This window comes from Podarcis pityusensis (assembly GCF_964106645.2).
Source record: "Podarcis pityusensis genome assembly, chromosome: 1".
Lineage (NCBI taxonomy): Eukaryota > Metazoa > Chordata > Lepidosauria > Squamata > Lacertidae > Podarcis > Podarcis pityusensis.
The window spans coordinates 107917579-107943503 of NC_138028.1; the positions used below are offsets into that span (position 1 = coordinate 107917579).

General features: G+C 39.7%; 1 protein-coding gene across 6 annotated transcripts; it reads left to right on the plus strand.

Annotated features, from left to right (window-relative positions):
- The first annotated feature begins 211 nt into the window (after positions 1 to 211).
- MARCHF7 (membrane associated ring-CH-type finger 7) lies at positions 212 to 25613 on the plus strand. Of its 6 annotated transcripts, none has more exons than XM_081006819.1 (12): positions 212 to 430; positions 1077 to 1156; positions 6439 to 6594; positions 10421 to 10579; positions 12938 to 13112; positions 13570 to 13734; positions 14837 to 15944; positions 16455 to 16624; positions 17992 to 18101; positions 19764 to 19877; positions 22229 to 22277; positions 24746 to 25613. In XM_081006819.1, exons 3-12 carry the CDS (start codon positions 6442 to 6444, stop codon positions 24805 to 24807), a joined length of 2265 nt encoding a protein of 754 aa, XP_080862945.1. In that variant the 5' UTR covers positions 212 to 430; positions 1077 to 1156; positions 6439 to 6441; the 3' UTR covers positions 24808 to 25613. The 6 variants fall into 6 exon arrangements, 4 of the variants coding, with proteins under 4 accessions (XP_080862945.1, XP_080862946.1, XP_080862944.1 ...); XM_081006820.1 differs by having other exon boundaries at positions 1103 to 1156; XR_013986721.1 differs by lacking the exon at positions 1077 to 1156 and having other exon boundaries at positions 17992 to 18124.
- The last annotated feature ends 312 nt before the right edge of the window (positions 25614 to 25925 follow it).

Consider the following 25925-nt stretch of genomic DNA (forward strand, 5'->3'; position numbering starts at 1 on the left):
ATAGAACCGCGCGCGCACACACACGCGCGCACCTCGGGCGTCATTCCAGCAAGTGACGTGCGTCATACGTCACACGCCCCAAGGGTAAGTGTGGCCCCACCCACAAAACCACAAAAGCACCAGCTCTTCCGCTTTCCCGGCAGCCTCCGGGCGCCTCCTCGGCACACATCGACCTCACCGGAGATTGTCACGAGATAAGGGTGGGGGGAGGGTGTTGTATGTGCGTCGACGCTGGTTGCGGCTCCTGCTCTCGCGAGAGCAGTTTGGGGAGAAGCTCGCGGCGAGTCGGGGCCGTTGGCTCGGCGGTGATTGGCAGGCGGCGCTGGGTGGCTGCCTCCCCTCCCTCGACTCGGCGTTGAAGCGGCCGCCATTGTCGGATCAGCCAGCAGCTGGAGGAGGAGGAAGCAGAGTCGGAGAGCGGCAAGCGGCGGTGAGCAGCTTGTGTCTCGTGTTCCGTATCTCTTCTGGTGGGGTGGGGGGCACATGGGGCGAAGTGGGGGCGGTGCTCCGTGTCGGGGCTGGAGGCGAGGGCCACCGTTTTGAAGCTGGAGGCTCCATCTTGTGTGAGAGTGAGTCGGCAGGAGCCCTTGGCCCAGTTCTCGTTTTCCCTTGTAAGGCTCTGAGGGACTGGCCTGACCCCCCTTATCCAGCAGTCTTGATGGCTACGTGAGCAGAAAATAAAAATAATTCGTCTCAGGCAGGCGTACCTTTTTTCCTTTTCAAATGCTTCCCAACCATGCAGGTGGAACTGGAAATTCTCACTGGCTTTCGCCCCATAAGTGTGCCAAGAAGAAAAAAAAGGGGAAGGGACTCGTATTACTGGTTTTCAACCGTAGCACTGTAAACATAACATAACAACAACACACGGAGTACATATTAATTTGCATTGCCTGTTTCAAAAAGTAACAGTAGGGACAGATATGCAACTAGGTTCGTTGATTTAATTAGTCCTCTCCATAGAGATACATGTGTTATGGGGTTGGCAATAACTATGCAGCCTCTAATACCTCCCCCCCCAAACCCTTACCCTGTTGTTACGACATGCTGTACTTCTTTCCACTTGTCTTCATCATCAGGTCTATGTCTTGCCCTTCCTCCCAAGGTGTGTACCTGGTGTTATTCCCTATGTTATCCACGTGTCAACTCTGTGACATAGGTAAGGCTGAGAGCAATGGGCGTTGGAATTGAGGCCCAGGTCTCCCTAGCCCATTTCCAGTTGTGCATCCAGAGCATCCTTTAGTTTCTCAGCAGCATTTACACGTCTTTGATTATTTATGTCGAATAAATGCTCTGGAACAAGCTTTGACTCATCTAGCCTTTACGGCATTGCCTTTCTCTTCCTCAGCTACGTCCCATGGGGCAGCTTGACACAGATTCTGGGACCGCTCTGATTCTCCCCCCCCCCCAGAAGCTAATGGAAAGATCCTTGTTCTAGTTTCTCCATTTCCCTTTTCTTATGTCCCATTGTGTGACACTTTGCTCCTTACAGACTTGTTTCCTCTTCTGCAAGGGGGTTACAGAGACCATTGGCATAAAATTGTCAGCAGCCTCACAGGGCTGCAATTTTTGCATGCCTCTGCATCACTTGGTGAAGTTGCCCACAGATGAGTACCGTGTCACCATTGAAAAAGTATTGTGTTTAAGGTGGCGTAAGCTGATAAACTTGGGTTGTGGTCTTTACTCAGAAGTGGCTTTTAATACAGTAGTACCTTTGGTTAAGAACTTAATTTGTCCCAGAGGTCCGTTCTTAACCTGAAACTGTTCTTAACCCGAGGTACCACTTTAGCTAATGGGGCCGTCGCGCCACCATTATGCAATTTCTGTTCTCATCCTGTTCTTAACCCGAGGTACTATTTCTGGGTTAGCGGAGTCTGTAACCTGAAACGTCTGTAACCCGAGGTACCACTGTATATGAAAATCTTGATGTTACAGTGATGAACATGAATGTATAATTTGTTCTGCATTTACTACAGTTATGTAATGTAACACTACTCCCTTGTTTAGGACATCCAGCTCACACTTTAAAAGTGGCCTGAGAGAACAGTAAGTTTTGTTTCCTGCAGCCCATCCTGAATTAGTGCTAAAATTTGGAGTAGTGCTATCTTGCCGGTAAACAGCTAGTTTAATCTGCAGGGAACTAGATCTGTTTTCAGTAACTGCTTTGACTAAGTTTGCTCAAGTAATGATGTTTATCGTATGTGGGTATGTTAGAATTTGACATGAGGATGAGAAGAATCCTTACATTGCCCCAAGATGGCTGCAGTGACTTAATGGAAGTGTTGTTATATTAGTTTAGCTAAATTAGTGCCCTAGCTTTATGTTCAGACTCCTGTTGGAGAAACATTGAACATGAAGTAGTTCATGATATTTGCTCCCTAATAATTTATACACTGTGATGTTTTCCCCAAGACGGCCTTCTTTGTCTCAGCATGAGATAATTGCGAAACTGCATTAGAAGGGAGAATGCAGATGTAAAAATTTGCCCCTCAGGAGAAACATTGCTTAATTAGATGTGTTCTGTATGGAACAATGTGTGTTGCAAGTAGGTCTAAATCATCACTGTCAGTGTTGCAAGAGTTTTTTGGAAGCAATATTGCAGGGAGGAAGTTAGGGAAGTTCTTAGAGCCAGCATCAATAGCAGAGTTTTGTTGGTAAGCTGCAACTTTCTTTGCTGCAACTTCACTTTACCATCTTCAGAATCTGTTTGCCATGTTCTTTTCCTGCCATTGTAAACAGGGAAGGAGGATGGCTTCTTTAGCTGGATATAGTCTTGCTTAGTTAGAGACAGTTTTGTTTCCTTCTTCCTCCGGTTTTTACTTGTCTGGGGCCAAGTTAAACATTATGGCAGCATGAGTGTGGGTGGGGTGGGAAAGAAAAGCAATACAGTAGTCTTCTTCAGAACTCTTTTTACCTAGATATTTTTATCCCAGTTGGGGTTACATTCTGTTTTGGAGACAACTGGGATGAAAATATAAGGATGAAGCAGTTTGGTGAAGCGCAGTGGTGTGTCCACTATGTGTCCACTGTCAGCAAGGGTAATTTTCAGCTGACATTTGATAACTTTTACTATATATTGCACTGAGCATCTCTGTTTTCTCCTAAGAACTTCAGCCAAACCCATTACCTAAAACGATCTCTTTCTTGGATACAGAAAAAAGACAAGTGATAAACAGTTTGTATTGTTTTCAACATTGTGTACTCATGACTTTTACATTGCTACTTCATTAAAACCTACTTTTAGCTTCAGGCACCATTCAAAAGACTTTTTTGTACAGTTATTCAGTCAAATTTATAAGCTGTTCCTTGAACTATTTGAATGACATTAGCAAAGTATCTGTACTTAATCAAACGAATGTGTAATTGGATCGATCTGGTAGATTTGAACTCTCAAATGCCTCCTTTTAAGGGCTCTCATCAAAAGTGCCTTCGAAAACTTTAGCAGCTGATGGGTAATGTGAGAGATAAGATAATGGTTAAAGAAGAGGCAGTGATAAAAATACAGCAACAGACTTAATCAGGGAGAGAAAGAAATAGTGGAGTCTCTTAGGGAACTATGTTGGGAATCAGGGCTGCTTAGCTGATTTCTAACAGTAATTGGTCAAACTTCATTGAAGGTAGATACCAGTGAGCCATGCAGAGATGCAGTGCATTTCAAAGTACAGTGGTACCTCGGGTTAAGAACTTAATTCGTTCTGGAGGTCCATTCTTAACCTGAAACTGTTCTTAACCTGAAGCACCACTTTAGCTAATGGGGCCTTCTGCTGCTGCCGCTGCACGATTTCTGTTCTCATCCTGAAGCAAAGTTATTAACCCGAGGTACTGTTTCTCGGTTAGCAGTGTCTGTAACCTGAAGCATCTGTAACCCGAGGTACCACTGTACAGATGCAGGGAAAAGGAGGTGCTGTGACTGCCTACTGGTGATGGGGAAAGGGGGTAATTCTAGGAGCATATAGTGACACTTTAGATCCATTGAATCCAAATCCTCTTGTACTCCAGAACTGGGAGAAAGCTATGTCAATTTTAGAGAATGTGTACAGTGGTGCCTCGCAAGACGAAAATAATCCGTTCCGCGAGTCTCTTCGTCTAGCGGTTTTTTCGTCTTGCGAAGCAACCCGCTTAGCGGATTAGCGCTATTAGCGGTTTAGTGGCTATTAAAGGCTTAGCGGCTAAAAGGCGCTTAGCGGCTTAGAAAAAGGGGGGGAGCGAAAAAAATTGCAAGACTCGCAAGACTTTTTCGTCTAGCGAAGCAAGCCCATAGGGAAATTCGTCTTGCGAAGCGCATCGAAAAACGGAAAACCCTTTCATCTAGCGGGTTTTTCGTCTTGCGGGGCACCACTGTAATTCCCCTCTCCATTGGAACCAGTGGGTAGGGGTGGTACCTCTTTCAAGGACCCTCCCCCTTCATAAGATTGCTCTGCCCATAAACTTGGAAAAAGTAATGCAGTCCCAAAACTACATGACTATTAACTTCAGTCAAATGGGTAGATGATACAGTAAATATTCTTTAAGTGACTCAGTTCGGAAGTGTACAGGATATTGTTGGCAGGACATGAGCAAAGCTTCCAAAGACATCGTAACTTTTAAATGGCAGCAATAAAATAGCAGTTCAACAGAGGAAAAATATTTAAATGTAGTCATTGCAGAAACAAACATAAGAAAAAATACAGTTCCTTAGAGTAAAATACAATATGCAGAAAATAATCATAAACGTATAGACTGAACTCCAGTTTTGAGCACACTGCGTCTTTTTGAATTTCTGCCCATCTAGTCCTCATCTAGTCTGGATGGGCGCATGGAAGCAGTCTTGGGATAACTGACTACCTGATCTGGCTTGAGTCCTAAACAAAACATTATTCACAAAACATTATCGTGTGAATACAGCATGAGGCTTCATTACCTCAGACAAACATGCATGTTATGCCTTAAACTTTAGAGTGGAAGGTTATATGTGTATTCTTAACATAACCAAAAAATAAGAACGAGGAAGGTACTGAGGCCAGAAAAAGGAAGGAACTGGTTAGATGCAACTGAATGTGCTCAAACCAGAAGGTACTGCTTGATGAAACTTACACTTTTTGCGTCTGCACACAAAACCATCAGTTGTGACTTCTCAGAAGTTGAGGGAAGAGTAATAGGAAGGGAGGAAGGGGCAGTCATCTTTTTTAAAAAATACAAAAGGGAACCTAGGCAGATCATCACCATTTTTTGTCAACTGTTGCCTGTTGTAAATATGTTGAATGAGCAAAAAGAATTTACGTTTGCAGTATAGCACACACTTGGCTTCTGATTGACTTTGGTATGTACAAATGTTAGCATACTGTGTGTCTATGGCCTGAGCAGGTGCTGTGTTGGCGTACTAATGTTCCATGTATAGTGGCCATGGGTTGCATTTAAGCAAGACACTAAGCATGTGCAGTGATACCCAGGAAGTTCTTAGAGTCTGAATGTACAGTAATAACTGTATGTGACTTAGAAAATCACAAAAAGCTCATTCCCCCAAAGCCAAGTGAACTTGTCTGTGCACATTTGTGAGTTGATGGAGTGCTGAAACAGCTCTGTGTGCTTGCTTTTTCTTGTTTTTTTAATATGAAGTAAGCTACATTTCCACTAGGTTACACACAGGGTATTTACTTTCAGGGCTGTATATCTTGTGAACAGCTTTTGAAATAGTTTATTTATTACCAAGGTTATATGAGCTTCTTCTAGATAACCAAGTTAATAACTTTATTAGAAGGTAGCAGGTGCTCAGTGTTGACCTTCCTGAAACTTTATTATGATACCTCAACATGTATGACTTTTCTACTCTTGCATATCATACATTTCAGAAATGCTAGCTTCTTTAGGTTTACTTCTAGTAAGTGCTTCCTTGTAGTTTTTAGCTGTGACTTGTCAAGCTTTGACTAGGTATGTATTTGTTACTCCAGTTCTTTGAATAATGTCATCTGAGGGGAATGGCTGTCATTTTTCTGATCAGCAGGTAAAACTGTATAGTAAACTGGAACCTCTTTGCCCCAAACTGAAACCACTGTTGTGACATTAATTGGATAGCCACTTGTGCAATTTGGGGTGTTGTTCTTAAAGCCCCCAAACTTCTACTTGTGTTGTGTCTCTTCAAAAAAGTTCAGCAAGTGTTATAGCATTGTCCAGACTTTGATTTTGTTGCTGTTAAGCGACTGTAAGAAGACATTATCCATTACAGTAGACCAAATGATTAAGAGGCTGCAGTTTATTTCCAAGTTTCTGAAATGTATATATTTGCTTTGTACTTAGATTTAACTTTAATTTGTTGATCCTCAGGTTAGTGTATAAACATTTGTGCAAAGCTTAATGTTACAAGCCATATGAATGATAAATTTATAACTTGTATTGTTGTATTACTACAAAGAATATGCTCCATTATCTAATTGGAAATATAAATATTTTTTTCATATTGCATAGAATATGGAATCAAAGCCACCAAGAATTCCAAGGAGGGTATCCACTCAGCCATCCAGTTCTCAAAGTGCTAGGACAGGAGCAGGAAATGGAGGAACCAGTTTAACTGACTCATATCTTACAAGAGAATCTTCACTTAGATTGGAACCTGGATGCCAAGTAAGTAGTATTTGATGGTGATACATGCTTCATTCAGCTTCCGCTTCTGAGTTTCTGCTCAGGAACAAATGAGTGGACTTAAGTTGCATGAAAAGGGGATACCTTGCTAGGAAAAAGAACTTTAATTAATCTGTTTAACATGTTAAGATATGATCATGATAAGATGTCCAAAAACATCTTCTGAAGCCTTGATAGATTTATTTAATACCAGAAATTCTGTCACTTGGCAGTTTGTGAATGACACAGATCTCTTCATACTGATTAAACCTTAGGTGCATGTATTAGTCTTTTATACAGATACTAATGGTAACTTTTATATATTAGAACAGTGTTTCTCAAATGTGGGTTCCCTAGCTACTGTTGGACTACAAATCCTATCATCCCATACCACTGGCCCTGCTTAGCTAGGTATGATGGGAGTTGTAGTCCAACAACAGCTGGAAACCCAACTAAAAGTGCGTTCTCAAATGCACAAATCCTGAGTGACAAAAAGTGTAAAAGAAGAAAAGAAAAAGGGGAATGAAGTTTACAGCTATTAAGCCTATAAAAAGTATGCTTATTGGTTTTGGGTATTACGCATATCTCAAGGAAATAAATAAAAAAGTGTTGTTAGCTTGATTGTCACATCAGAGTTCTGAAATTAAGGTTTTGTGGAAACAAGCACAAATCCTGCACACCTTTTTTAGAACGGTAAATTTGGTTAAATTAGTCTAATCTCCCCGAGTATTATAACTGCAGTGGAAGGACAGGCTATGCATTTTCTAAATATATATATTTTAAATCTGAACAAAGCATAAGGGCTACATTCTACTCTTTAGTTGCTACTTTATAGGGATAAGCTTAATTTTTATATAGCATTAACTGTGGTAGGCATGCAAACCATATATATCTTCTCCCTCACAGGATGGGTGCATTAATGTGGGGTAAGGTAGGTTGGGCTATAATCCCAAGGGGTATTAGGGCAGAGATAAAACTTCTTTGCCAACTCGAAAACTGAGATGACCTGTGCTTTGTGGCAGACTTAGCCTAGCCCCATGATAATGATGTACAAATAACACCTTTTATTATTTTCCATATTAGTACATGCCATTTAGCCTTAAACAATATAATGCTATCCCTGTCCCTGTTATTGGGTGGTCCATTGAGAGACCACATGACCATCTCTGAGTGCAAAGCTCACTGAGTTCATTCTGTGACCTGCACTTTCCAGTTCAACATATAAACATTCTTTCTGCCACTTATATTCCTTCCCCACCTGATGGACGGACTTCCTACAGGGCAAATGCAGCACTAGTAGTGCATGCTAGGTATTTGGTGATAAGTTCTTAGTAAAGAAGATTGGCTTGTTTCCATAACTTCACAGTACAAGCAAGCAACTGCTGTACTGCTGGAAAAAACACTTCTTTTTTCCTCAATTGCCAACATACTGTCTATATTGTCAATATACTGTCCATAATTAGAATAATATATATGTGGCCTTGGAATTTCTCTTCCAAGTTTACTTTTTTGTATTCTGTATGTGTAGAACGCTAGACTACATAGTGCAGTATTGCTATTTTAAAGCATTATCCTAAAACAGGGTTTGGCTTCAATTGAAAAGTGGTATTGGGAAATAGTTTATTTTGTAGGTGCTGTGTTTTAGCTATCTTTTTTGAAGAATTTGCAGAATTAAGCCTCTAAATATAGAAATGCTTGTGGCTATTTTAAGGTTTAGCACTTCTCTGTTAAGAGTAACTTACAAAACAAGGACTTCGGCAGGGATTATAGCTCTTTCTCAGTTTGTTTCCAGGAGATTATATAAGCAGGAATTCTCCTGTGGGAATGTTCTTAAGACTGTCTTACAGGTATGACTACTTGTAAAAAAATGAGTTGCATTCCTGCAACACTTTAGAAACTTAGTTGATGCTTCCTGTAAGTAGGAGATTTAACTACCATCCTTCAGTTGAAAGGATGCTTTATTGAATTCAGTGTTATTTGATTTTAAGTAAACATGGGTAGGAAGGGGCTCATAGTCATATTTTCTTAGCCCAAAATAGAACATTTAAAATGCTTTAAGGCCATTTTCTCAAAGCATTTTAAGCTGCTTATGTAAAATAAAAAATAATCAGAGAAATCAGCCAATAGAAAACATATGCAGTCCTCACAGAGGGTGGGCAAAAAAACACAATTTCCTCACTGTGGTAGGCAGAGCATTCCAGAACTACAAAGGTAATATCTAGATAGCTGTGTGCCTTGAGTCACATTCAAACACTACAAGCCTGTGGTTCGTACTGGTATATGCACTGATATTGAAAGAAATGGTCATTTGGGTATATTGGTCCCAGACACTAAAGTCAAAAGCAGCATTTTGAATTTGGTCTGATAGTATATAGGCAGTTACTGCTGCTGCAACAGCGCAGGGTTTAAATAAGTGTTCCTTGTAATACCTGTCAAAAGATGGTTCTGGTTATTGTAGCAGATGAAGTTTTGAAGTCATTTTTCATGGACAGCCTATTTAAAGTTCATTGCAGAAGTAAAGCCTAGAAATTATAAAAGCCTGTATCAGGGTAGCAAGTTCAGCTGCATGTCTTGTAATATTCTACAAGACATTCTACAAGTAATATTCTATTGGATTTTTTTGAGAGAGTGATCCATGAACGATAGTGATTATTAGGCCTTCAATGAAACACCTAATGGGTGTTTGGATAATTTCAGTGGGATAATTGAAAATGAATATTCAGAGTATCAGAAATGTCAAAATGTGGCCCAAATGAAATGTAAGATGAACAAACTTTGCCTGGCTTAAACCATCTTCCACTTAAGGGCTTCTGGAAAGGCAAACGTGAGGAAGGAAGTGAATAAATGCTGTCATACTAGATAGCTCTTCCTCACAAGGGAATTTTCCTGGACTGTTCCTTACCCAACGTACTGTAACACATTTCGAATATTGTGTTGGGAATGTTGACCTTATATGTACAGGTACCATGTTCCTGGTGTGGCATATAAATTTTATTTATTTATGTTACTATTTATTCTTTTATCCCACCCATCCTTCTGAAGGAGCTTGCTATACAAATACAATCAACACAGAACAATAATAAAACCAGTGTAAAATCAATATTTTAAAAAATGCAGTACAGCAGGATGCCATTGACTGTACTGTAAAACTCTGCTCCAAATTAGGTCTTGGTTGCCAGTATATCAGTGTTAAGCACACCAGCACTGCTGTACTCCCAGCCACAGGTCCCTGGCAGGCTAATCTTGCAGTTAATTGCAATTCCATTCATTTGTGATGATAGATATGCTTTGCATATTTTCTTTTATCCTGCCTGGTGCAATGTTCAAACCAGCCTCAGGCAGTAGACACCATGGTGATACACTGTTAGCAAGATATTCATTCCTCTTAGTCTAAAGGAATCTAGTAGAGTAACAGTACTTAACTGTCAGGTAAGTAAGTACACCGAACTGACACCCAACATTTGCAGCTTTTAAATTGATAGCTTGAGTTCATTTTTAAAGATTTCCATTCTTGGACTAAAGTACAAATCCTACTGGGACACATTCATTTGTGTATATATAGTTGTGGTATATCACAAATCTATAAAAGTAATCGTCCTTCCTCCAAAAAAGTATAGGAGTTGCTTCACATTATCCAAAGTGTAATACTCTGGGTACAAACATAGCTTTTATGTACTTATGATTTTTATAAAAGCTAGGATTTGTACTTTAGTCCAAGAATGGAAATCTTTAAAAATGGTATGGTTAAAAAAAGGATGGTAAGGATGGTAGCCATAGATGGAACTCAACTTGATGTCTTGAGCAGAAATGTGACCATATTACTTTGTAGGATTCTAGTCGGTTGCATAGTTCCAGTAGAGACTGGGCAATTGGAGAAAGAGAAGCATATGAAAGCCCATGGAAGCTTCCAGCTTCATCTCCAACTCGCTACTCAGGAACACTTGATCGTCCATGGTCTGGAAGATTGTTGGGAAGCAGAAACAGACTGGTAAGAGCTGTTTGTATCCTAAATATTTATTTTAAATGTTTTCCAAGTTTGCAGTCGCATTAATTTAATTTCTTGTAAGCAAGTTTCAATGAAATTTGCAAATGTTATCAGTTGTCTAGTTTTGTGTTAGACTGCAGTTGAATTGCAGAAATGTAGCTTTTTCTCTTAGGAAACTAAGATGCCTAGAATTGTATTAGAAAAATCCAAGCATCTGTAAGTATCTGTGCTTAGCCATTATGGACTTTGTAGAATCCTGTTTTGCGAACATTACCCACAAATTACTTAGTTTTTGCCTAACAACTCTTTCCCTGTAATATTTTACCCATTGGGCACGGAAGCTCCACTTTTGTTCTCATCTGAAGAAGCAGTTAGATTGGCAGACATGAGAGAAGGCATTCTTGGGGTGGCCTCCAAATATGGAGATTAAGTACAGCATTTTATATGTTATTTCTTGATTTTGTTCAGGAAATGTTGTTGTTTTCTTTCCCCCCCAAACAACAACAACAACACTTTTTACATTGTAACAAACAGTGCAAACTTCACTTTTTCAGTATCTGCATTCAGTCTGGAAGTTTCTAACTTTTGCTCTGTGAGTTACATTTCTGTGTAAGTGCTAGAGAACATGTTGTGAGCAGAAAGCAGGGAATGGGGTGGAAGAAATGAAGGGAAATTAAGGATGGAGACATGTGTCTGCAGCCGCCTTGAGTCCTTGTCAGGGAAAAAGGTGGGATATAACAAAAAGAACAACAACAACAATTCTAACATAGAGAAATATAATAAAAAATAAGCACACAATTATAAATTCACAAGCATATTCATATTTGATATAAATAGTGCTAAATTTAATTTAAAGAGTTGGCATTATTTCCCACACTAAGACCCCAAATTAACTATTAATTTAGATTTAGATGTATATTCTGCTTTAACTATCACAAAGTGGCTTCCAAAAGATAAAATATGAAACCACATAGCTATTACAACAAAATAGAATACATGGAAAAATGCTTAACACCAGCAGAGAGGCATCCTAAAAGCTCTGCACAGCTTTGACAAAGCAATGCTACTGCTGCAAATGCTTTGTTGCTAGTAGATGAAAACCTTTCCCTTGGTGATGGTACCTTATAATTCTTCAGATTATTTTAAAATGGGAGGTGGGTGAAGGTGGTAACCTGGGGAAAGGCACTCCTACTATATTCAGGGTCTAGGTTGCAGTCATTTAGTTTGCAGTCCTGTACACCAAGGGTGGGGATCATATGGCCCTTCTGATCTTGCACTATTAACTGCCATCATTCCTAACCATTGGGGTTGAAGAAAGCTGGAGTCTAACAACATTTGAATTTCCACAGGTTCTTCACCCCCTGCTGCTGTACATACTTGCCAGGAGAAGCCTCACTGAACTCTGTGAGACTTTTACATGAGGAGACATGCTTAGGATAGTACTATTAAGACTTGAAAATTTGACGCAGATTCAGCCTAGAATCAAACCAGCAGCTAATGCAGATAAAAAGAGCAGGTGTTAACAAATGTCACATCTGGTTCCAACCAGGAGCTGCACTATGGCTTTCTGTGTCTGATGACATTTTAAGGGGCAGCCACATGAATGCATAAATTAAAATCCGAGAAGATTTCAGAGCATGTAAGACATTAGCTTCTGAATGTGAAAATGAATGATAGTTTAAAAACAGTTTTAAGAGAAACTGTGCTAATTGAACTGTTTTCTTTAAAACCTTGAACTGTGCTAAAGGGATTGTGTATATCCTTGAGAATGGATCTAACCATGTTGTCTAAATAGTAAGAAAAAACCTTTTAACTAGTATTACTTAACAGTGAATACAGTCATACCTCAGGTTGAATGCGCTTCGGGTTGAGCGCGTTCGAGTTGCGCTCCCCGGCAACCCGGAAGTAATGGAGCGCGTTACTTCCGGGTTTCTCCGCATGCGCAGATGCGGCGAAAAGCGACGCGCGTGTGCGCGCAGACGTGCCACCGCTACTTACATTTACTTCTAGATGTGAACGGGGCTCCGGAACGGATCCTGTTCATATCTAGAGGTACCACTGTAGAAATATCAAATCCTGTGTTTCTGGTTGTTGGACTTGGAGCCCTTTGCACTATCTCTGATTCTGAAGCTTGCTCCCAAGTCTTTAAAAAGAGGGAGGGAAGATCACCAATAGATATTAGACTTATTTTTAATACTTTTAAGGGTAAGCCTGCTCTTTTTCAATCTCATTCATACAAGCCCTTTTCATTATATAACCCAAGCATTTTCACTTTGATTTGATTTAATATTCTGCTAGCTTATTTTTTTAAGGCCCAGTATTTTGCAGAAAAGTAGTAACCTTTCAAAACATTGTTTGTAGTCTACATCTTCATCTTCACCTCTTACATCTTCTTGGTTTGGCGAATCTGAAAGAACTCAGGGATCATATTCTTCAAGACTGCATAGCCAGCAACAGGATACTGATTCTAAGAGACCTAAACTTTCTTATACATCTACCTCTAGTGTGAGAAATAATGGTTTAAACACAGTTTCAGGTAAGTGATGTGCTAAAAGGTATAAAATGATGTGTATTTATTTTGTTTTATACTGAAGCTAGCTTCTTGCTATCCATGCTCTTACACAAGCACAGTTGTCTTGTGGAAACTTAAAAATTAACAAATGTTATGGCTTTTTGTGGGGTTGAGTCTATTTCATCAGGTGCATATAGCATCAGATACTATTATTATGCTCCTAAAATATCTATTTGGGGCAATGAAATACATATAAAGCTTTTATTCCACAACCAGAGTTTCTAGTATAGAGTGGCTTTCACTGATCGACAAGTAATGGCAATATTGCCATTACAATAACAATAACTATATTGTTGTGCATAATTTTCAGAAGAGAGAAGTGTATTCCAATCAGGCCTAAAAACACAGCAGTAAATATTGTGTGTTTAAGACTTTTATCAAGGAAGCAAGAATACATATGTTTTTCACTTTTTGATTTTAGATTCCCCATGGAGATACAGCGATGTACCCAGATCTTCATCCATGGTACTTGGATCATTAGGAACTGAACTTGCAAGAGAGAGGAGAGAGCTGGAAAGAACAGAACCATCTATTAGCAGTCTTGTGGACTGTAGTCACAGAAATGGTGACTTTTCATCTTCATCATGTATGTATTGTTTCATTCTATTTATGAGGTTCAGTCTATTATCTGTTTTTGCTTAGATGAAGACACTGTTCTTGGCTCACATGGCAGGATAGAAATTTCAGGGGGTTTAGAATGTTGCTAATTGTGAACGGCAAAGTTTTACTTAAAGAATCCTTACGGGTTGAATGTATTGGGCCAGTTTTTTTAAAAAAACTCAACTTCTAGTCCCGTAACTAGTTTAAGCTAATAAAATAGCATTATTGAACAGTACTAAGGATATGGCTTCCTAATTGTGCACTGTCTCCAGGGATGCATTTGTGGGAGGAAGGTATGCTCATCCTAGGTTTGGGGGCACATTTGGAATTTTGAGAAAGTGCTGAGGGTGCCAGTCCTAAAATGGCTGCTGTTAAGGGTGTGGCCTATTTAACACAAAATAGCTGTCACATCCAAAAAAGTAGAATAAGAAAAGAGATGGGGGGGTGGGAATGGTTCAAATTTGGTCAAAACAATTTCAAAAACTTAGAAATGTTAATTCTTGTTGCTTCTCTTGTCTTCTGCTGGTGTGTCGCTATAGAGAAAATAAACCCAGGAGTAATTTTGAATTGCTACAGCCAGCCATACATGTGTATAGTCACAAATAAAAAGACATAGTTAATGCTGGCTGGCAGTTGTTGTTGTTGTTGTTGTTGTTGTTGTTGTAATATTATCTTTATGGAATAGAAAAGAATAGAAATACACAGAAAATAAATAAACTTACCAGAGTAATAGGGCCAGTTGCTACTGCACACTAATTTCTCAAATGTTGGTTGTGAAAATAAAATGGGGAGGGGGAAGGCTGAACCAAGTATGCTGTCGTGAATTTCTTGGAAGAAGGGCATGCTAAAAATGCCATATATCAATATAATCAACCATGTTCTAAGCAAGACCAAGGGTTGTAGCTCTAGCATACTTACATGCCAATAAGCCCCACTAAATTCAGTGGACTTATTTCTGAGCAAAAATTCATATAATTGGGGTCTAGTTAAAAATGCACTTCTTGGGCTCTAGTTAATAATAATCATATTTGGTTAGTCTTATCTACATAGCAGTATTTTACTGCTTTTTGTGATTCTTATTATTGTAGATCTTCAGGAAAGATCTTCTGCTTCGTATGCACAGGGAGCAAGACCAAAAGAGAACTCACTGAGCTCTTTGAGGCTGAACACATCCATGAACCGCCAGTTGCCTTCTGAACATCAGTCATCATTACTCTCTCGAGAGCATAGCTGGAATTCAAGATCTAACTATGTCCCAAGAGAAGTAGAATCTTCTGAAAGGAATATACAACCAGAGTTTACCCTTGGTGCCATGAGAAGTGGAAGCGGTTCCTCAAACAGTTCCGAAAGAGTTATGCCATCCCAAAGGTCACTGAGTGAGCCTCCTGCAGATACTGAAGGAAGGCGTACAACAAGACAACTGTTGTCTCGTTTAGCTTCTAGTATGTCATCAACATTTTTCTCAAGAAGGTCTAGCCAGGACTCATTGACTTCAAGACCATTAGGTTCTGAAGATTCAACTGTTCCAAGAGCTCATTCTTCTACCCAAGCTAGTGCTACTAACACAGTTACAACTTCTGAAGGCACAGAAGGGCAGACTCCTGATGTTTCTCAGGGATTTAGCTTTCTTAGAAGACGATGGGGCCTGTCGGGTGTTTCATCAAATCCTAGTTCTGATTCGGAAGCTGAAAGTTACAGACCCGATTCTGAAAGTAGAAATTCAGGTTCTTGGCTATCATCTTCCCTGAGGAACAGGTGCACACCTTTGTTTTCCAGAAGACGAAGAGAAGGAAGAGATGAAACTGCAAGAACCTCTACCTCTGAAACACCAGCTAGATCACTGCATCTTTTCAGAAGAAGAGAACCTGGTGGGGAGGTATCTCTTGAAGCACAAAGTGAATCCCTCAGGCCTGCTGCCAGGCCACCAACACCTGCAGTACCTAATGGTGCTATGTCTGTTGCCTCTGGGCCAGATTCAGCGCATGGTAGAAGAAATTCAGGAATATCAGGAATGTTTCCTGGTTCTCTCTTCCGGTTTGCAGTGCCCCCAACCCTGGGGAGTAATTTGTCTGACAATGTTATGATAACTGTCGATATTATTCCTTCAAGCTGGAATCAGCCTGATGGGCAAGATAATGACAAGTTAAAAATACCATCCTCAAGAGACCCTGAAAGGCTTCAAAAAATTAAAGAGAGGTAAAAGCACTATTTCCATAGCTTTTTAAATGGAGTTTTAAATCAATTATAAAACTGATACCATGTACCAAGAGATCTTCAACTTTTTTTTTTTTTGGAAAATGTTGGTTTTGATCCTAAATTGCTCCTCCGTTTTAACTGAGGTGGGGGTGGGGTTTTCTGCCAACTTGCCTTCATCTGCAGCCCTGCACACCATTCTTAATGCTCCCCAATCCCCAGGAGCAGACTTAGGGGATGTGCAGGGGGCTGTAGATGGAAGAGAGGGCAGCAAGTCTCATTTGGTGAATATCACCTCTTTTGTTCATGCAAGGAATGTTAGGATCCAAGGCAATGTTCCTAGAGATGGTATACACCCCCTAGTTAATGGTCTCTCTTCAGTGCCATTAATAACTTGGGTTGGGAAAAGCTTCGTGATTGTCTCGCATGTGAATGTGATTCAGATTAATGCGTTAACATGTGAAAAGTGTATTCCAAGTTTTTTCTGCATAATAATTGTTTCCTCTTACTTAGCCTCCTTTCCGAGGACTCTGAAGAGGAGGAGGGAGACTTATGTAGAATTTGTCAGATGTCGTCTACTTCTGCTACTAACCTCTTAATAGAGCCATGTAAATGCACTGGAAGTCTGCGCTATGTTCACCAGGAGTGTATGAAAAAGTGGCTACAATCCAAGATTAACTCAGGTAAGGCAACTCCTTTTTAGGACAAGATTTTTTTCCTTGCTCCCGAGTTGCTCTTCCATTGACGGCTTGATGCAATGGGGACTTCAAATACCTACTTATGTTTCTATTTCTGTTTTTGTGTGTATATATGACCATAGAGAGACATACCACACTCTTTATGCTAGGGCGTCACCAACCTTTTTGGATAAGGGGGCATATTTCAAATTTTGAGAGTGTTGTGGGACCAGTAACAAAATGGCCTCCATAGGGCGGGGCATAACACAAGATGGCCGCCATTGGGACATGCCTTAGCATAATGTTAGATAATAGTCATATTGACGCTTTTTAAATAGTTGTATTTTCAGACTATACAATGCTTAATCTGTTTAATTTGTTACTGCTATACAACTGTTAAAGGCACAAGAACCCTGCCTCCCCTTCCCCTTGCCAACCCATCCAAACTCTAGGCTGCCATCCTGTACCCACTTGCCTGGAAGTAAGCCCCATTAAAGAAAAAAGCTTGCTTTTGAGTAGATTATGTATACAGTTGTACTGCATTGAACTATATAATGAATTCTTCATGAATGCCTATTCCTTAGTTCCTGCACAGCAGAAGACATGCCTAAATTTCTTTGAAGAGTTTTCACATTTGTCTTTAGCGGGGAGAGGAATTTTGCAGAAAATAATTTATAGGATCTATTTAATCTCAGATGAACCCCTCACAGGAAAGATGGATCCTGGTTGCTAGAGGAAAAAGAAAGGGCAATTTATGGCGATTCAAAGGACTAGAACTTAAGACAGAAGCGGGGAAATTGCATTAAAGGGGAGGGGAAGATTTGCAATTATTTAGGACCTGAAGGATTTCTATTCATTTACCAATCACAACTCTGACTTCATTCATTGGCTAAAACCACTGACAGGTGGGAGCAGCCAGGCTGAGTCATTTCACAGAAATTGGCTTGGAAGAGTGCCTGTGCTCTGTTTTGTAACATTTTCCTGGAAGGGCTAGAGATGCACTTTTTAAAAAAGAGAAGGCTCAAAGAGGCCGGGGCTCTTTGACCAGTGAAGGACTTTGCTAGCACTGCGTTAGCAAACCTGCCCCCTCCCCCTTATATGAATCTGTACATAAATTTATACGCTTCAATGAAGGAGAATATGATGATGCTAGTAAGTGAACTGCGAAACATAAGTCATGCAGCTGAAACTTACGGCTGTTTGATCACTGGCACCAGTGTATTCTGCCTTGCATGTTTATTTTTTGTTAATGGCTCAGTTATATAAACAAAGATAAACCTATCTTTCTGTTTGTTAGTGTGCTTTCATATGCCCAGTTGACTCAAGAATGCCTTCACTCTGAAACAAAAAGTGTAACTCCCTTGTTCCCTCAGGTTCTTCACTGGTAGCAGTAACTACTTGTGAGCTGTGCAAAGAGAAGCTGCATCTCAATCTTGACAATTTTGATATCCATGAGCTTCATAGAGCACATGCAAATGAACAAGTTAGTATATTTTGGCTAATTTGGTAAGTGTCAGTTTTGTGCTGTGATTCGGGACACTTTTTTTCTAGAAGAAAATATCAATTCAGGTCAAATTTGATACTGAATTTTTAATTGTCCTAAATAAATCACAAACTACATTTGATATCTACAATGCCCGTTTAGAATAACACTCTGTCACATGTGTGTATATCTTGGGCTTTGTGTCTGTGTGTTTGTGTTCTAATTTTTTAATTTTGGGGGGCGGTAACTCAGTGAGCATCTGCCTTGCATACAGGCAGTTCTGACTTCAATCCCCAGCATCTCTAAGTAGGAATGGAAGAGACCCCTGCCTGAAACCTTGGGAGTGCTGTTGCCAGGCCCATGTAGACAATGCTGAGCTAGATGGATCCTGTGGTCTGATACAGTATGAGGCAGCATCCTACGTTCCTAAGACACAATGCAAAAAATAAATAAATGGGAAGCCAGAATGAACATCATTGATAAAGTGACCTCACTTGCTGTGTGGTCCAAGATAAAAGTTGGGATTATGGAATAGCAGAAACAAACTGTCTTCTGACAGTGACAGTGCAATTTTATCTCAAAAGATGTCTATAGGATGAACTCTTAATAATATGTCTGTGAAAGTGTCCTCCTTCCTCCACGCTGACCTTCCCTCATGGAGTCTGAAGGGAGAGTGTAGTTCACCTGAATGCTGTCACAATCCTCCCTGCTCAGTGAGAGATTGTGTAGCTTTCTAATAACGGGGAGGATTTTCAGTCTGAAGCAAAAAGTGTTACGTACTTGCAGTTCCATTTCCCATGCACTATGCGGAAGGTCATGGGAGGTGATAGGACCAGACACCATTAATGAATATCTGAGTAGGCTTTATATGCACTTGGAGAGGGCAGCGCTAGTTTCCATTGATAAGTAAGGAGACATCAATGGGGCATTAGTCATAAGCAGTGTGTGTGCTGATGCTGAATATATTTCCCTTCTACAATTTTACAAAATAGGCTTTGCAAGAGGTGCTAGGAGAATTTTTAAAGACGAGGGGTAGGTCTGAGAACATTTTGGGGGGGCGTGACATACATGTGCAAGCCTACCTGCCAGCAAATGAAATTGCTAGTGTCTTTGACAGAATCCTCCCTGTCAAACAGGTATAACATACTTGTGCATCTTTCTAACCAATATGCAGATGAAACCTTTTTGTGTCTCATATTCATTGCTATATAAACACCAAGTTGTATTAAGCTTCAATATAAGTTTTATAAATGTATAATGCATTTTGCTTCTGTTTTTTAATACTTTATGCTTATTTGAATCATTACATTTAATTTAGATTAGAGTTTGAGTTTTGAATATTTATCAAGGGCACCCTTTGTTTTGCAGAAAGGAGCCCAAAAGACTTCCCATTATTTAGTGTGGCCCTCATTTTCAATTTTCTCAAGATGTCTACTTAAGTATAGAATTAGTCATTTTAGTGAGGTGTTCATTTACTTGGAAGAACGGTCATTACAAAGCAGTTTCTTTAAAAGTGCAATCATGTTAAGATTGAAATCTTTGATGGATATTAAGCAATAATGCTCCTGCATGTGCTGGGATAAAATAATCAGTGTAAAACAGCACTCATTGTGCATTTAAGACAACTTAAATGTTTGACTTGATGATACCCTCTTTCTCCAGGCAGACTATGAATTTATCAGTTCTGGGCTTTACCTTGTAGTATTGTTGCACTTGTGTGAACAGCGCTTTTCAGATATGCTGGGAACTACAAGTGAGGCCAACACACGTGTCCGGGTAAGTAAGTGGTGCAAACAGCTTCTGTGGCAGAAGCAGATTGTGACACCTGTTAAAGCATGTTTTGATATTTTCTCGAATTTTGTACTGGTCAGAATCAAAAGCCACACTCCCAGCTGGGGCTTTCTGCTCATTCCTGCTGCAGTCTCTCATGCCCCAAAGTTGCTCACAAAGGTCTGAAGACCCTCTGGAGATGTTATATAGGAAATGCAGCCATGTACACATGTTCTGTTGGCACAAGTCCTTCCTGCTTGCATATGGGGTTCTAGTTATTTCCTAAAGTACTGCTTAACAAACAAAGCCACACACATTGGGGAGATTAAATAAGCATTTTGTAGTATCTGAATGTATTTTTAAAGTTGATTAAGAGTACGTTAAGGCAGCATTTCCCAGCTTTGGATCCTCAACTGGACTCCGTTCTTCTCCAGCCAGCACTACCACTTGTTCGGGATGATGAAAGTTGTAGTCTAGCAACATCTTGGGATCCAAGGACAAGAAAAAGCATATAGCAGGAGTGGGCTACATTTCCTTTGGAGCAATGTCTCTGAGTTTGTGTGTCACATGCAGAGAGTAGGTGGGGCCAGAGCTGATGGGTGGAGCCACAAACTAATCTGGAATAAAGGCTGTCCTGCATCCATGACTATCTCAGATAAGAATTCTCAATCTAATACAGGTCTACCAGAAGTAAGACCCACTGGGTTTTATATGGTTACAATCAAATTGGTATATAGAGGGGGGGGGTTTCAGTGCAACAAACACATACAACTACTGGTCATGCAAGTAATAACTTCCTTACTTTACTATGCTAGACACACATTTATGGAAAAGATGTTCTTGAACATCTGGGAATAAAAATACTACCAGCACTCACCGATTTATTTTTACAAAATAAAACACTACTCCAAATTATTCTGAAATTGCATCGAAAGAGAAAAAAAGGAAGTGATGGGGTGGAAGAATGGGGCAGCTTCAGGGGCATTGGGGGCCATATAAAATGAGGCTGGGGGCTGCATGCAGTCCCTAGATTGCAGGTTGGCCACCTGTACTGGTACATTACTGGTAAAGGAAAGTGGAGGATAAGCATAACCTCCATGAACATGCATTAATTTTTCTATTCTAAAAAGTCTCATATGCCTATTTGGGCTCATGAGCATCATTGTAGTTGCCCTTTTTTCCAAACTACGAAGCCCCATGCAGCCTCTGCTTGTAGATAAATTGACCCACTGCCTGTTCTATCCACTTTCCAGTACTTGATACCTTTTTTGAGCAGACTTTGTTATATTTTTTCTTGATTGACCAATAAAAATCCCTAGAAATGTGCCTGTTTGGGAAAGGATTTTATTTTATCCTCTAGCAAAGTCCCCTGGATGGCTGGTGCTATCAAGATTGACTAAATAAGCAGGAGTTAATGACAACTATCTATGCAAGTTTTTCTCAACACCCACTCCTTCCTGAACAAGGAGTTTCATCTAATGATAGATTTCATTGTGTTACAATTATAGTACTTAAGTAAGATTTTCTTACACTCTTGCTTGCTCAAAGGGTGTCCTTGACAAATATTCAAAAAACCCCAAATCCAGTCATTCTAAATCATTGTTCTAGTTTTGGATCTGAAGATCTGCATGTATTTCCGTGAACTAAAGACGGTGCTCATCTTGTCTATATAGTAAACTAGACTGAAACTTGCAAGTAGGTTCACAGTCAACATATGTCCATTTCTAAGGCCTAGCTCATACAGTACTTTTCTACATGCAGTTAATAACTTCTGCATTAAGAAACTTAACATGTGAATTGTTGGGTCAGTTTTAGCCATGCACATTCCCACATTTTTGTGGAGAAACTTACATGTGTGAATTTCTGGCTCACAGATACAGATGGTGTTTCCTGGGCCCTTTTAAAGCCTCTGCGATTATCAGTATCCCTTCACCCCCTTGGCCCAGCTCACATGTTTTTCTATAGGTGTGCATTCATGGGGCTAATTGGGACTCTTCATTAGCAAGATAGACAAAAGAAAGTATTATATACAGCACATAGTCATTCTGTGGAATCTGCTTCCACAACAGGTAGGGATGGCCAACAGCTTGGATGGTCAAGGCTGTGTCCTACCTCCACTATTGGAGGCTGCATGCCTCCTACTACCAGTTGCTGGAAATCCCATGGGTATCTGGTTGGCTACTGTGAGAACAGAGTGCTGAACTACATAAGCTATTGGCCTGATGTAGCAGACTGTTCTTATTGGGAAAACTTAAATTCTTCCATGGCATATATATGCTTTGGGGTTTATGAATTGTTTTACAGGCCTGCGGTGATTTACAACTTTTAAAACTGCCTTATTTCTGTATTATTTCTAGTTTATTAATCTTGCAAGGACTCTTCAAGCACACATGGATGATATTGAAAGTAGGTGGCTTCTGCTTGTTTTAGTTTCATTTAAAAGTCAAAGATGAAGTTTTTTCTTGTTTCGTATCTTGCGATGTATAATGCTGAGTACTTGGCTGATGTGCAATTTTCACGCAGCTGTGACTGGTATACCTAATAAAACTGAAAGGGAAAAGAGTCCATTAAAAGCACTCATTCTTGACTGGTTTGTTCCCTTTAGCAAGACCATTCTGAATGAAGAGAAACCTCTTACTGTCTCAATCTGACTTTCAGGTGGACATTAGGAATTTGTCTAGCTGTCTCCTAATGTCTGCCTCCGAATAACGTAATCAGGTTCTCAGGAGTGTGTACTTCTATAATGAAATCTTAAGTAACTTGTAGAGAGGTGTCCTTTAGAGGTAATTACATTTTTGGGAAGGGCTGCTGCTTTGTAGGTGATGACTAACTTGGTCATGTCTAGTATAAACCACCTGACTTTCTGCTTGCATTTTGGACAGAATATGCATTAGCCAATTATAGCACCAGTAGAATAGCTGTAACTTACATTGCATGTTTGTAGTAAGCAGTCTCTAGTATGTATCTATGCTGAAGTGTTAGTGAGGAGGGCCTGAGATCTATAGTTGCTTTGCCATACAGTCTGTGGTGAACCCGTTAGTGGATCAGCAAGAAGAAAAAGAGGTGAGCATTTACAGTTGTTAAACTTGAAGTTATTAGTAGTTTCTTGTTCCCTGTAAACCCTACAGCTGTACATTCCCATGCCCCCTTTTCTCTTCCCAATGAGTAGGAATCTCAATAGTCTTTGATACCAACTGAAGTTGAATTAGTCCAAGCTGTGTGCTTCTTTTGGTTCTGCTTGAGCTGATGAAACCCTGATTACAGCAGAAGCCAGGAATTTGTGAGCTGGCTCGTAGAGCAGAATGTCTTCTTCAGTGTTTGTGCAGAAATGCTTGTATTTGTAGAGAGGAGAAATATAGTATTGCCAGGAACCAGCTGCCTTTATTTTTCTCTTCCTTGAAGCTCTCTCATATGTTCTTATTTCAGCCGTGCTGCTCTTATGGAGCAACACTATCTACCCTCCTTTAATCAGTTTCCAATAGTTGCAAATCATTTTGCTGCCCTCTTTAAATACCATTTTCTAGTTTGCTGCTCCTACAGCTATAGCTGTTTGGTATAATTTATTCTACTTAATGGATTTTTTGCTTCCTTTTCAATGAATTTTGGGAATGTGTAGGCCACTGACACACTTTGGGTGGGAGCAACTGGTTTGGTAGCTATTTAGAAAATGTATTATACTTTAAACACAAGTGATTCAGTCAGACTCTTCCCATATGAACTGCCCTGGACCCTGCAATCGTAATCAGAGGCCCTTCTGCTGCGTGTGCCACCTCCACGAGAGGTCTGGAGGGTGAAACACGAGAACAGGCCTTTTCTGCAGTGGCTCCCCACTTGTGGAATGCTCTCCCCAGGGAAGCTCACCTGGCACCTTCGTTACATATCTGTAGGCGCCAGGTAAAAACATTCTTCTTCTCCCAGGCCTTTGGCTAATTAAACAATCTATGGCCTTTTAAACTTGGGGGGGGTATTGTTTTTGTGTGTTACTATGGTATGTATTTTTGTGGTTTTTTCTATTTTAAACTACCCTGTAATCTTTGAAGGACAGTATAGAAATTTAATGAAGAATAATAATTGTTTAGCAACTTTTCCTTTCTGAGGGACGTGGATTTAACCTTTGCTTCTGCTGAAAGTGTTTCAAAATGTCATTTATTGTTAATATAGTGCCTTCCATGTACATGTATTTGTACATCAAATGAAAGCAAAATCACACAGTGCATCGTGCAAAGAGTTATATCCAGCATAAGCATACTTTGAATAAATCCACAGTAATAATTGAATTAAATTAGAGTGTATTGATCTTAGTGAGTCTGCTCTGAGTATGACTTAGTTGGATAGAACTCATAGACTTCCTAGAAAACTTTGGACTGAAATGGTTAAAATAGAAACTAGGCTATTGTGGTGATTGGGAATTTCCTCTTAAATGTTGCTTAAAGGATACAATTAATGGGTACAAAAAAAGTATGATGGTCTTATTTTAACAATTAAAAAAATAGGTTACCTTAGGACATTTCAGAAATACGTGACTTCTCTGATAATTTTCAATTTTTTCGTCAATAAAATTGAAAGCTTTACCCCCACCCATGCATTGGGTTTAAAACACATTTGCTTCCATTTACTTCATGGTGCTCATTAAATATTGATTTCATTTTAGCATAAGCATGTGTAGGCGTTTTTCCATTTTCAGTTCAAGAGATAAGATTTGTGTGTGTGTTGTGAAGCATGACTGTGGTTTTCAATTTAGGAAGCATTCTATTTGGAAACACTTAATTAAAATTACATATATGCTATGTTAAACATGTTCGTGTTCAAATTAAAAATTGCTTCCTGTACCTTAGAGTGGTAGAAAGGTTTTTGATTGGGTTGTGTACCTTCAGCAGCTTCTGATGATGATGATTCTGAAGATGGTGAACTCGACAGAACACTTGATGCTGCATAAATGTGAATGGAAGGACCGGGTGGATACTCAACTGGCACAAGTACCATCAGTATGCATATGTTTTGTAAACACTGAATGCTATTAGATTTCTGACGCATTGCTGAATTCAAAAATTTGCTGTTGCACATTGGTATCGAGAGACCTGCAAGTGTGTTGTTTCTCCTTTGAGATTATGACATGTATGCCTTCTTCTAAAATAACAGATTTTTACATGTAAGGCAAATGATCTCCTTTTGTATAAACTTCTTACAAGTAATCAGTTAAACTTCTGGAAAATGTTTCTCAACTTTTGCTCTTCTACTGGCTCTAAGTGGTAACATTAAAGTGTGTTTGCAAGTCATGGGGAGGAGATAGTTCTGTGTTAGCTTTCCATTTTAAAACACCTTTGGGAAGTCTCTCTTATTTTGCTTCCAGTGTTAACCAAGGTTGAGTGAGGGAATGAATGGGTTCTGTGAAGTTAGTGTTAAGTTTCTAAATTTTTCTTGAGGAATGTTTAACTCAAAGCAATAAATTTGCAAGGGGCTACTAATAAGTGTTAATTATGGCTTTTATAAGTATTGATTTTGAAACTGCTGATTATATTTGATAATAATATTGTGTAGAAGTTCCGGTAAGGAATTGCAGCTGTAAACACTTGCATTTCAGCATTCCTGGAAGGAATAAAACTTATGGTTTAGAATCTTAACCAAGCTATTTATCTTAATGAACCTTTTTTAGAACCCACATTCACTGCTGAAGCACTGGTTATCAATGTGTTTTCTAGTGTTGTCACTTGTTTGTTAAATAAAAATTACAATGCATACGAATTGCCTGCCTTCTTAAAATACAGTAGATAATAGTGTACAACTTGTCTTCTAAACTGCAATCTGCATTTAAGTTCTTTAAAATTCTGGGGAGAATTCAGCCTTGTGTTCTTCTGATAGTTGATAGTTCTGTCTATACAGGTCTTTCAGCTTGTCAAGACAGAACATCCTCCGCGCCTTCAGGAAGAAAGGATTGGGAGTAGTGACATTGTAGGATGCTGCTCATTATGTCACACACCATGGCCACTGGTGTGAATGAAATTTAGCATAATATGCAGGCCCAAAAGCCACAGTTCCATAATGCAGCAGGTATTG